Source organism: Ursus maritimus, unplaced genomic scaffold (assembly GCF_017311325.1).
Source record: "Ursus maritimus isolate PB19 unplaced genomic scaffold, ASM1731132v1 scaffold_2, whole genome shotgun sequence".
NCBI lineage: Eukaryota > Metazoa > Chordata > Mammalia > Carnivora > Ursidae > Ursus > Ursus maritimus.
Genome location: NW_024424452.1, coordinates 89,341,606 through 89,355,503, shown reverse-complemented (window position 1 = coordinate 89,355,503; position 13,898 = coordinate 89,341,606). Strand labels below are relative to the sequence as shown.

Sequence of the window (13,898 nt, the reverse complement as noted above, 5' to 3'; positions counted from 1 at the left end):
CTGAGCCACCTAGGCACCCCTCCGTAGTACTTCAGAATATTTTTTAAGTGTGCAAAAAATACTCTGATCTAACTGTCTACCCCTGGAAAGTTGCCCTACAGAAATAAAAGCACCAGCACGGAAGGATATATGTACTAAGATATTTACTACAGTTGTATCATAAGACTTATTTTGACTCATAGTGAGATTGTATAACCACTTTGGCCACATGTCTTTGCACAGCTGTATCCAAAACAAGAGAGAACGTATTTTCCTATGTCTTATTCTTTTTTTGTTTTTTGAGATAAACTTCACATAACATAAAATAACCATCTTAAAGTATAATCCACTTACACCATTAGCCATTTTAAAGTAAACAGTTTTTACAACATTATTGCTTATTCTGAAAAGAAAATCAAACCTCTTCCCTGAAGAATCCCCTGGAAGCAGTTTCTTTTCTAGGCTTGGTTTGGGTGAATTTATACATTAATTGGTTTAGAAACTCAGGCCTAAGCTAATAGCAGTTTTTCAAAAAGTGCTCTGTGGAACTCTGGGGTCCCTGATACCCTATCATGGGTCACGGAGGTCAAAACTGTTTTCCTAATAGTGGGATACGAATTTGCCCTTTTCATGGTTTGACATTTGTACTAAGTTGTACTAAAACAATGGTGGGTAAAACTGCCAGTGCCTTAGCACAAATCAGGGCAACAGCCCCAAACTGTATAGTAATCATCATATTTTTCAATACCACATGCAGCTGCACAAACAAAAAATGCTAGTTTCACTGAAGAATGTCTTGATTAAGTAGTAAAAATTATTAATTTTGCTGAGTGTTGACCTTTGAGTACTTTCATCGTCGTACTCTGTGTGACAAGAATAGGAAGCCCACAAGTAAGCACTTTTGCCAGCTACCAGAAGACAGTAATTAACTCAAGGAAAGGTATTTGTGCAGTTGTTTGAGTTGCAAGCCGAACTAGCCATTTTCTTTCATGGAGTACCATTTTTCCTTGAAAGAATTATTCAGAGACAAACTGTTTATTCAGATTTGGATATTTGACAGTCATTTTCTCAAAAATGAACAAAGTGTGCCTGTTACTTTAAAAAATAGCTGAAACAGTATTTGTTGCCGATGACAAAATTCAGACTTTCAAGTCAGAATTTTGGAAAATTTCTGTCCACCACCTAATACTAAAGAACCTTTCTTTTGAGATCTGTGGTGATGTGGAAGAATGTGATTTTTTTTATGCTGTATAATGAAACGTGTCAACATTTGGAAGATCTGCATAACTCAGTGAACCAACATTTTCCAAGTGACCAATGCATAATGTTTAAAAAAATCAAGCCAGACAATAAAGAGATCTGCAAAAATCTAAATACTAATTTTTTTTTGTTTTGGAAGATGACAGTTATTTTCTTTAAAATGCATACAGTGCCATTGTATACTCATGAGAGAGGAAGAGTGAACAAAGGCAAATAGTGTCTTAGTATTATGAAGATGGTTTGACTCTGAGAGTCCCCTGAAAGGACCTTGGGAATCCTCTAGGGTCCATGGACCACACTTCAGGAACTACTGCTCTAAAGATACTCATACTTGTGCCAAAGACAAAAACTATAAGGTTGTTCATTGTAGCATTGTTTGCAATAGGGCATGTAATGGATACATGAAATATTATATGCCTCCAGTGTTACGTATCATTTAGGTGTAAGTCAACACAGAGAGGTATCAAAAGCAATGTCCAGTAAATAAGGTAAGGGTGAAAATATATGCGTGAGATATTATTTATAAAACACTTTAAAACATACAAACCAAACAGTGTATGTTTTTTGTAGGTAAGTACAAAAATCTGTAGAAGAATTTTAAAAGAAATGTGCTGGAAGGATATATACCATGGTAGTGATTACCTCTAAGGATATGGGATTGCATACTGGTTTTATCTGTAATGTTTTATTTCCTCACAAAATAAAGACTAAGATAAAATATGACAGAATATTAACAGTTGTTAGTATGAGATTTTAGAAATTTGATATTTTTGTGCACTTCTCTGCATGTTCAGATAGTTTACAAAAGTCAAACATGACTAAAGAAATTATAAGTCGCTAATTATTACTGTCTTTACTAGGCTTACATTATTGACAGGAACACAGACTAAAACAAATTTATGGGAAAAAAAGGGACAGTCTTTTTAATTGTAACAATTATTAACAGTAAAGTGTATCATCTTTTGCCCACTTAATTAGTAACAGAAAACTTAGCAATACGCTGTGTGGAGAGAGTTTGGTGCAGTATAGTCTTAAATATTTCTAGTGGAAACCATTCTTTTTTTTTTTTTTTTAAGATTTTATTTATTTATTTGACACAGAGAGAGACAGGCAGCAAGAGAGGGAACACAAGCAGCGGGAGTGGGAGAGGAAGAAGCAGGCTCCCAGTCGAGCAGGGAGCCCCATGCGGGGCTTGATCCCAGGACCCCGGGATCACGCCCTGAGCCGAAGGCAGACACTTTAAGACTGAGCCACCCAGGCGCCCCGAGACCATTCTCTTTTGAAAGCAATCTTTAAATGATTTTACGGGCCATAATAGGATTTTTCATCTTTAATTTGTTCTATGTTTTGGAATCTCTTGTAAAGAACAAATCCATAGTATGAAACAGTTATAGGCATTAAAGGATTATTTAGAATGGTGAAAAATTATAAAGGGCCTAAGATTTTAGCAGCATAATTGTTACATTAACTACTTCAGTTTTTATGCAGCTATTAAAAAAGTAGTGTAAAGACCAAGTAGCACTATGGAAAAATGTGAAGGGTATCTTAAGTTTAAAAGGATAGAAAATTATCAGTCTGTTGTAATTACAATTATTTAAATTAAGGGATCATGTTAAATTATTTTAGCATGATGGGGTTGTGAGACTCTTTTTTCCTCCTTCACTACTTCAAAATTTTTCAATATTATTAATCTTGAATACTATATGTTTTTGTTTTTGATATATGTGATGATGGGGCTTTCCTTAAATAAATACTACTTTGGACTTGTATCTTCCAAATCTCAGTTGCTCTTCTAATTCTTTAAACCTTAGGCAGAAATTAAACGTCTTCAAGAAGCCAATAAGGCAGCTCGGAAGGAAAGACAACTGATTCTGAAACAGCAGGAGGAGATAGAGAGGATCCGACAGACCACCATAAAGTTACAGGAGAAGTTAAAGTCGGCAGGGGAGAATAAACTGGTAAATTACACAAAATTACTGTTTTCTGCCTCATGTTGCTTGCTAATACCTAATCCTGCCTCCCTTTATAAATAGTAAGTACTTTGCACGAGTTATTTTGAGACTACATGAATTTCTGTTCTTCATTAAACTTATTCTTTCATTTATATTAGTGTGGACTTACAGATTCCTATTTTATTCAGTGTTAAATCTGTTGCTGTCATTTGTTTTGATGCTTGCTTTGTCCCAAGTCAGACCATTAGGAGCCTTTTCAAGTTTCTGTGTGCTTTTGACATGTCCCCATCAGTCTTTGAGCACTTCCATGTTTTCTGCAACAAGATGTCTCAGGGTCATCTTGTACTTTCCTGCCCCAGACTTGGAATCAACCTTTTCTCCAAGGAGAGTTACTCAGAAACCAAGATCTGGTGCTAAGCATGTTCATTACTATTTGGGTTTTGGTCCTCCTAAAAGCAACAAATCTAGACAATATATAATCAAAAATACATTTTACATGTATGTTTATTTCTATATGTACATATACACAGTATTTAGGGTATTATGAGTTCATACTGATCCTTCCAGTTCCAGTCCAGCACCATAAATTTCCATTCTAGTTTTGTTTTTTTTTTTTGTAAAGTTCAGTTAGCCAACATAGCCATCCTTAGTTTTTGTTGTAGTGTTCAATGATTTATTAGTTGTGTGTAACACCCAGTGCTCATCAGATTACGTGCCCTCCTTAAGGCCCATCACACAGTTGCCCCATCCCCCCAACCCCCTAGGTTTCTCTCCGTTGAAACTTTCTTCTCTGATAGACAACTGGTTAACATTTTCCTTAATACAGATCATGATTTGATCATTCTTCTGTGTAACCCATCTCCCATAACCACTGCCACCCCTTTCCTCATGTGGATATCCTCACCATCCCTGGATTCTGACTCCCAAGTTAAGCTATTCCCCCAACTCCTTGCCCTTTCTCTGTGCTCTCCTTACCCTTTCTGTACTCTGGGAATGCCACTTCACTCTATTTGGCTTGGGACATGCCATGTAGGACCACTCCCTTGTGGACATCCTCATTGTTCCACTTGAGTAATAACCCTCCTGTATTAGATGCCCTCTTCATCTTGCTTCAGTTGGGACACGCCACTCTTGGTCCCCTTGTCCACCTCTACCTTTGCATGGATCCCTACCTTGCTCTGTTCCATCTAATGACTTTAGGACTGAATCGTTTAGGAAGCAGAAAGGGAAGTAGAAGGCCTCTGCTATGTGTATTGTTCAAAAAATAAAAATGGTCACAATTGTCCCTACTTCCTGAAAAGTTATGAGAATAAATGACTGTTTGTGGGAAAGACTTCCTTAAGCATTTAAAATTATTTTTTGCTCATGAGAAATAGTAAATCAAACCAATAGTTCTTTTTTTTTTTTCTCTAAGATTTTATTTATTTGACAGAGAGAGAGACAGCCAGCGAGAGAGGGAACACAAGCAGGGGGAGTGGGAGAGGAAGAGCCGAAGGCAGACGCTTAACGACTGAGCGACCCAGGCGTCCCTAAACCAATAGTTCTAAATGTTTTCATTATAAACTTTGTTCATGAGAAATAATATTTATCAATTAAACCAATAGTTCTAAGTGTTTTCATTTTAAACTTTTTAATTTGAGAAAATATGGTTTTTCCCATTAGAATTGGAAAGAAAAAAGATCCATCCCTCAGTATTATTAAAATAAGTTTATGTGTTCCCTTCATTCTTATATCCATACATGTATATATAGTGTTTATATTGCTTTTGAGTGGTTCAGTTTAAAAGAAATTAGGATAGTCAAATACTAGATTGCTAGTAGCAGAAGATTTTTTTATTTTTTTCAGTCTTTTAAAGAAATTATGCTTTAGAGGGTGCTCGGGTGGCTCAGTTGGTTAAGCGTTTGCCTTCGGCTCGGGTAGTGATCCCACAGTCCTGGGACCAAGTCCTGAGTCGGGCTCCCTACTCAGGGGGAGTCTCCTTCTCCTCCTCCCTTTGCCCCTCCCCCAGCATGTGTTCTCTCTCTCTCTCTCAAATAAATTAAAAAAAAAAAAAAGAAATTGTACTTTGTGATTATATATAAATATATGTAAGATATACATAACAAAATCTATACTTTAGCCATTTATAAATGTGTGATATAATTTTGTCTTTTAAGTAATTCCTTAACTGCAGCTACTTTATAAATATGGTTTTGAGGATAAACTTAATTTTTAAACAACAATCTTTAAAGTCATTTTGAGGTCTTAATTTCCAGTAAAATTGTAAAACTTTACCCTCTTTTGTTTGCAGGACTCTCCTAGTGATGATGATAAAAAGGATAATAAGGCAGCCAGTCCTGGTCCAACTGACTTGGAGACCCGTAGTCCTTCCCCCATTTCAATCTCCAGCAGTGAAACTAGCAGCATTATGCAGAAACTGAAAAAAATGAGAAGCCGCATGGATGAAAAGTAATTTATTTTTATAAATATCTCCTGTTCACATTGAAAATGATAGCAACAAATATTTTTAATATACTTCATTAGATTAGATTGATACAGTGTAATACTTTATGAATTCAGTAGCATTTTAGCAGAATTTTTAAATCATCCTGAAAGTCAGTTAACTATAGGTCTTATTATAAGACAAATTTTCTTATTTTTAATGCAGTCAGGTTTCTTATTTTAAAAACCATAGTAATTATACATATACCCAAGACAGTGTTTCCATCTTTCTTTTATTAAAAGCTAAAAGTAAGTGTGAAATTTACACCTTCCCTGAAATCTGAGAATATGTCTACTAACTTGGGAAAGCAATTAATGGTATATCCTGAGAGCTCATCCTGTGGCTCTCTAACCATTCTCACGCTTAGGTCAAATAGAAATTTTAACCTGTGAGGAAGTGTGGATTGCTCATTTGAAACCAGAAAACTGAAGTTTTCCTGGGATGTTGAATGATTTGGCAGTCTACCATTGTTCTAAAACATTTCTAAGTATTATTGTTTTAGAGGCTCCTTTAAAGAAAGCTGCTTCTATTTAAATGTAGCTCAGTTGTATGTCAGCGTTGACCATATAAAGTTACATTTATGTGAGAGTTCACTGTTCTGTGTATACATTTCATTAAATATGCTTGTGAAATATCTGCTTCTGGATCCTATCCTTGACATTATAACCTCTACCTTCTTTAAATACGAAAGACCCATTAAAATTTTTTGTTGACTGCTATTTTATTTTGTTAACAGTTTGAACTGCAGTTATATCTTGATATCCTTTGTCAGTGTACCACACATTACCAAATTTAATAATGCTTTAAATTTATGTGACATCAACCTATGATTTAATTAGTTTCTGAACAGCCAAGCAGTTGTAAATCAAACCTTACTTAGTATAGGTACAGTGTTATACATTGGCACTTCATTGCTTAGTTAAATTGCATTTCATAACTTTAAAATACCTAAATTGGTTATGAAAACAAGTTTTAAAAAATAAATACAAATTTTTAAAATAGATATAAGGGGGTAAAACCAAGTATTTGTAAACATGTAAATGTTCCTTTAAATGAATCCGTGGGATAGACTAAATAAGTTATGCTTTTTCATATAGGAATTTATTGAAATATAGACTAAAGATGCTTTCTTCCTTTCTTTCTTTCCTGATAATCTTTCCTTTCCCATAGTCTGTATAGGCATACTGTTTTTCTTCATTTATGTTTGAATTCAGAATAATCTCTCTCATGAATTTTTATAACTGACTTGACATTTTATATATGCCTCCAAATGTCTTTGAATGGTAAATATTGGAGGAAAGACAGCTTCAGGGATAATTTCTTCTTTGATCCCTTGCTCATCTATATTAGTAAGGTTCATTGCTGGTCTTTATGAATAATATTCTAATAATTTTAATCACATTTGTAGAAAAAACTGGTAATTCTGAATCTGAACTGATGAGTCAGTTTATGTGGTGCTTATTTCAAATTTGGTTAAAGCTTTAAAAATTCTAAATAACAAATTGAAGATTACGTTTGATTTTGTTCCAAGTTTTGTTAATTATTTTCTCAGAATCTGAAACATTAAACACATGGAATTTTTGTATTCTTGTTCTACCTTCCTTTGTCAGCTACTACAGGCATTTGAGCAATTTGTCAAAGAAATAGGTCTTGAAGTATTCAGTGACTTGATTTGTTGTTTGAAGCAATGCAGTTGTGTTTGTGGGTAGTGATGGGGTAGGGACAGCAGTGGCGAAGGAATTATTTTTAATGTTTTACGTTGGTGCTGAAATTTGAGGATAAACTGGAGTATTTTTCAAAATTAGCGATGCACTGTAAATGAAGGTTGTTATATGATATTTTTTAATGTCTAGAACAAAATGATGTGAAAACTGTTTTTTAAATACCACTCAGATCACCAAAACTTTACAATTAGATTTCCTTGAGCAATATTGGAATGTCAGTAAATAAATGTCAATAAATAGAGTGAGTTAATTTTACAGTCATTTGCTACAGTAGACACCTAATAACAAAATCATTTGAGCCTTTGATACTAGACACTATTATTTGTTGTGTAGATTTGCAAAGGCAGTCTACCAAGAGATTACTATTTTGTTGATATAAAATGCCAGTCAAAAAGCAGTCCTCCCTCAGTAAGTTTAGCTAACTTTTGAGAAGAACTTTTTCGTTATATGTCATTGCTTATTGTTAACCCTCTGAACTGTGATTCTGTGACAGATATTTTTCTGAAACTATCAGACTATTCTTGGCTACAATGAAAGATTTCCTTCTTTAATGTTTCACTGAGACAGCGATGCCTTTGTTAAAATTTCATTTCTAATCTGTGGCTTTTCCTGACCTTTTTATCGATCCGACATATATAAATAATTTCTATTTCTCAGTGTAGTGAAAAGCAAAAGAAATTAAAGTTGTGAAAAAGATTAGTCATAATGAATATATGCTTGCAAAAGCCACAGACTGAATAGCCCTCAGTCTTTTTGGTACTGTTGATAAATGAAATCTGAGTTTTGTTTATTACTGTGAGGGGCATTATTTACAATAAAAGTGCATTGTCTGTAATCCTGAAACATATATTCATGAAGAAAAAACCATGCAATTGACTTTTTCTGTTAATTTGCCAGTTTGTTTCAGGAAAATTTTTTACTGAGCAAGTGAAACAAAAAAGATGGGGTTATCTTCATCTTCACGTGTTAAAATAGGACACAGTGCATTTTCTCTTTCACTTAATAGCAGCCGTTCTTCCATATTATTTATTAAATATATACTTATTCTTAGCAATTATTTATTGGGAAATGTGTAAATGTTCTTGGTTCTGAGAAATATGAAGGTGAATCAAACATAAACCTTGCCCTTAAAAAGCATATGGTCTAGGTGGAAAAAAGAGCAAGTATCAATCCTGTGGAGAAGTGTATATAAATTAATTGCTAAGGAAGTTCGGAAGAGAAAGAAATTTTTACTGAAAAGAATATATCAAGTCAGTTTTCAGTGGATGAGTGTTCTGTGTTAAATATACTTTTGAATTATTAAGTACTTTAGAGCATAAGAAGCAAAAAAAAAAAAAAATCCCACAAACATAAGTTATATTTTGGTTTGGTCACTGCAGACCAAGTTAGCATGGAAAAATGAAGTCACAAAACTTCTCAAACATTCATTCTAAATATTTAAATACTTTATTTACTTAAAATTTAAGTATTTAAAAATATTCCCATTAGCTTAGAAACCATTAAAGGAGCAAGTTAACTTATTTGGTTTTAAATAATCATAAAGTTAAACAGATGTTGTATGACATAGCTCTGTCTGACAAGATTTGTGGTATTGTCTGGTCAGAATTAAAATCTTCATTAACCTGCTGAGCTTAAAAATGAGGATTTGCAGGAGAAGACTTTTCATATTCCACTAAAGAAGACATTTTCATTAGAATTCTTTAAAAATGTACTAAATACTGTTGCCTTAAATTAGAATTTGCCAGTATTTTTTTTTTTTTTTAAGTAGGCTCCATGCCCAGCATGGAGCCCAAAGTGGGGCTTGAACTGGCAACCTTGAGCTCAAGACCTGAGCTGAGATCAAGAGTCGGTCACTTAACGACTGAGCCACCCAGGCACCTCTGCCTTAAATTAGAAATATAATTTATTACAAGGTTCTAGTCTAAGTGTGGTAGCTGAATAAACCCTGATAGCCTGATAATGGTTTTATTTTCTTTACTTCCTAGGTTAGAAATAACGTACCTGCATTTTGTTTAAGTATATGCAAATTATTAGACAATTTTAGGTAATAGAATAAATTTTGGTTAGGAAAAAAATACAAGGGGGCGCCTGGGTGGCACAGCGGTTAAGCGTCTGCCTTCGGCTCAGGGCGTGATCCCGGCGATCTGGGATCGAGCCCCACGTCAGGCTCTTCCTCTATGAGCCTGCTTCTTCCTCTCCCACTCCCCCTGCTTGTGTTCCCTCTCTCTCTGGCTGTCTCTATCTCTGTCAAATAAATAAATAAAATCTTTAAAAAAAAAAAAAATACAAGACTGCATTTTCTTTTCTCTTTTTTTTTTAAAGATTTTATTTATTTATTCGACAGAGAGAGAGGGAACACAAGCAGGGGGAGTAGGAGAGGAAGAAGCAGGCTCATAGCAGAGGAGCCTGATGTGGGGCTCGATCCCACAACGCCAGGATCACGCCCTGAGCCGAAGGCAGACGCTTAACCGCTGTGCCACCCAGGCGCCCCTCTTTTCTCTTTTTTTTTAAGATTTATTTATTTTTGAGAGAGAAAGGGTATGTGTGTGTGGGGGGTGAGTGAGCGGGACGGGGGTGGGCAGAGGGAGAGAATCTCAAGCAGACTCCCTCCTGAGCGTGGAGCCCAAAATGGGGCTCGATCTCATGAGCCTGAGATAAACACTGTATTCCATTTTTATTTATCATAATATAGATTTAATTTTTGGTCCAGAAAGAATTTTAAAATGATTTAAAGTATTAGTTGTTTATTTTGTTTAATATCTTTCAGAATCAAATTATTTTACAGCTCAAAATTTCATTTAAAATTTACATGATAATTTTGATCTTTCAAATGATAGCATAGTTTTATAATAGGTTGGAACACAATCTACAATTATACTAGCTCAATGGAAAAAAAAAGTTCTCATTTATGTTACATGGTCTAGCAGTGTGTTAAGGTATTTAAAAAAGTGTGAGGAGGTACTTGGAGAAAGAAAGCATTATAAACTGCTGGAACTAGAAGCGCTCTTAGAGAGGTCATTTAGTGTAGTACCTTGGTTTCACAGGAAGAAATTGAGGCCATGGAGAGAAGTAACTCGGTCCCAGGTAACACACAGAGCTAGAACTAGGACCCTGCTCTCTGGATGTCAGCCAGCCATAGTTAAAGCATATCTGCTTTCAATCGCATAGGGCTTTTTTTTTTTTCTCCTTTTTTAAAAATAAGTATATAATGTATTATTTGTACCCCTGTCAGGGGTACAGTTCTGTGATAACCTCATAGTTGTTTTTTTTTTTTAAACTACAGTGATGACTTACAGTTATCTCAATAGAAATTGACCCTTGTAAATAGGATCTGTTTAAATTGGAAAAGTGTTCAGTGGCTGATTACTGGGCTTGAATAGCTGCATAGTTCAAGTTTAGAGTGTGAAAGTGTGACTTTAAAAGAGAACCAGGGTGGCTCGGTCAGTTAAGTCAAGTCTGACTCTTGGTTTTGGCTCGCGTCATGATCTCAGGGTGGTGAGATTGAGCCCTGTGTTGGACTCTGCGCTTAGCGTGGAGTCGTCTTGTCCCTCTCCCTCTGCTCCCCCCCCCCTGCACACACGTGCCCTCACTCTTTCTCTCCCTCTCTCTCATAAATAAATTTTTTAAAAGAGAACTAATTACTCATGAATTTCTTAAGATTAAACATCATAAGAACACAGTGATTTACATACTAGATTAAATCTATTATGTCTAATCCTACCCAAGCCAGTGTTTTGTTACCATCAGAAGCCTTGCTGGGGGATGCCTTGACACCAGCCATTAAGCATGTTATCAGCGTTTTCTGTTAGTAGGCATTTATGTCTCCATCATTCACAAATTTTGTTTATTTGTGCAGCATCTTGAAGGATTGTCAACTCTAGTGTGAAGGACTGCTTCTTTTATTTCAACTTCATCTTATTTAGCTTTTAAAGGACACTATTTCTAGAATATACATAAGGAACATATGTTTCTGGGAAGAAGTTTTAACTTCAAGTTAAACTTTTCTTACACTATTTCTTAAACTATTTTCTTTCCTTTTTCTGTTAGCTATTTCTTTTGGTGTTCATTTCTAACTTAGAGCTTTTGAATATGCTTAATCCTTATAAATGAAAAATAAATGGTCAGTACTTGTTCTAGTAGAGAAAATTATTAGTCTCTGTATTGGGCTGGACAAATTTAAATTGTAATTTTTTTTACAGTTTATTTTACATGTTCCAATACTATTCTGCTTTTTTGTACTAGGTCATGCATGCATTTAGCAGTTATATACTTAAGAGGGTGGGTGATATTTGAATATTATGAATAGATTTTTTGGACCTTTTGCTGAGTACATTTGTTTTTGTGTAATATTTTGATAATTAGCATCAAAATAAGTTTGTTGTACATTCATAAAGAATGGCAAGGAAGATTGCAGTGTCTTACTAAAATTTGGCAAAATTGTTTTTCCTTGAATTTCAGTGCAGAAAATCAAGGCAGTCCACATATGAAGATGTGTGTGTGTGCGTGTGTGTGTGTATGTAGAAGTAAATGAAGGGGAGATGAAATATTAAGTTGTATGTGGGGAAACAAACATTGAAATAGTCTGTGTATCTAAAGATACATGTATAGGCAAGATTGTATATACTTTTTAAAATCCAAAGGAATAGCTGGATTGATACCTAGATTTTCTCACTTCTGTGACATACTGATATTATTCCTTGCCCTTCGAAGGCAAAAAATGTTGCCTTGATCTATAGGTTATTGTTGTGTGCATGTGAACAGAAGCATGCTCTGTCAAAGAGAACCAACCTTTCAACCTATTAGTAGACTTATTTATCCTCTGAAATATATATATTTATATATATAAATAAATGATCTATTTACTATTTATAAAGAAGAGAATTTTCTACTTTTATCACTTTAACATATGAAATTTTCTTCTTACTTTTAACCTTATGATTGAGCTGTCCACAGCATGATTTTTTTTTAACCAGGAGTATTTATTGTGACTAGCTTAGTTTATTCTTAATGATGCATTCCAATATTTTATAGAATGGATATTGTATTTCAATCTTATTAAAGTGGGCCTTTGTTAAATATAAAGCAAGATATCTCCAGTAGGTCCTATGAGCAGTCAAATTTTATGCTGTAGAGGTGAAAAAGATGTTTTTAACTCTAAATTTATTTTCTAAATTATTATTTTCAAGCTAGATCACAATGGTAAAGGTTAAGTAAAGCAAACGTAGTGGTTTTTATTTAATTTTAAGCTTAAAATATCTGACAAGGTACAGATACAAAAATCATTTGCTCAGGAGTATATATGTGTGTAGAATTGCTGATGTACTAGGTTCACAGCCATAATTGTTGTACTCTATGTTAAAGCTTATGGGAAAACTTATTTAGCGCCATACTGTATTTCTCATAACTACTCACATACAAGTAAATTTACCTGAAACTATAGGTGATGATTAAGCAACATCTGAGGAGAAAGGCATGCTTATTCAGAAATCGGTAAGATCTATAATAGTACATGTTTTATATGTCACACAGAGTATAACTCTTGCTTTAACTGAGTAGCTTATAATGTTATTCAGGAAGCATATTAAAAGTTCTCCGCTCAGCTCTTTTGCTTTTCCTTTCTCATTCTTTCTGCCTCTTGATCTCTTGGTTTTAAAATCTTCCTCCTTATTTTGTAGACACTGCTCTCCTGTTCACTACTTCTTCTCTGTCTTTACGTCTCACCACTGGGCCTCTCTCAGTGTCTGTTTTCCCAACCTTCATCCCAAATTCCAGCTGTATATCTACAACCAGTTGGTCAGGTAACTTTGCACCTTTTTCAGTGCACTCTTTGATAGAGCATGCTCTGTTCTTTTTGTTTGTTTTGTTTGCTTTTTTCTTTTTTTTTCTTAACAGCCTGGGGGCCTCTTGTCAAATGTCCCATAGATTATTTTTGTTTCCACATTACTTTGACATGCTGATTGTTTAAGAAGTGGAATGACAGTTTTTGTTCGTTTTATGAAGTGTTTGTTGGATGTGTGGATGCATTTTTGTTGATTAGCCGCCAGTACAGATCTAACACCAGTAATATGAGCAGCCCACCTTTTATTTAGCTTTGGCATCTACCTATGAGAAGAGTTTAGTAGTAGCTTTTTAACTACTTAGATAACTTTTTCCTAAATCATTAATTTCTCTTAACCCTTTGGAGCTAAGATATGTTGGGCTATTTAATTTCAGAGATTGGGTTAAATTGAGAAATTTGAGACATTGGTTGCATCCTTTCACATAAGTAAATAATTAGTTATGTTTATACGCATAAGGCATCTGACTGTGGTGCTCAGTGTTCTCTCCATAACGATCACCTCACTTTGCATCTCTTAGGCAGTGGGAACCAAAGAGTGGTGTAGTGATACCTGAAATAAAACCAGACTGAATTTGAAAGTAAAAGTCAAAAAGGGACATGAACATGTCTTTTTTGTTTGCTTGCTTGTTTGGGGGCTTTGAGATTTGTTTTTTTGTTGTTGT

General features: G+C 34.6%; 1 protein-coding gene across 1 annotated transcript in view; it reads left to right on the top strand.

Annotated features, from left to right (window-relative positions):
* Positions 1–13,898, top strand: part of CEP350 (centrosomal protein 350) — a 150,859-nt gene that overhangs the window by 92,646 nt on the left and 44,315 nt on the right. Inside the window, exons 26-27 of the mRNA XM_040636325.1 lie at positions 3,051–3,197; positions 5,482–5,639. Coding sequence (XP_040492259.1) covers positions 3,051–3,197; positions 5,482–5,639 — 305 coding nt within the window. The remainder of the gene's footprint in view (positions 1–3,050; positions 3,198–5,481; positions 5,640–13,898) is intronic.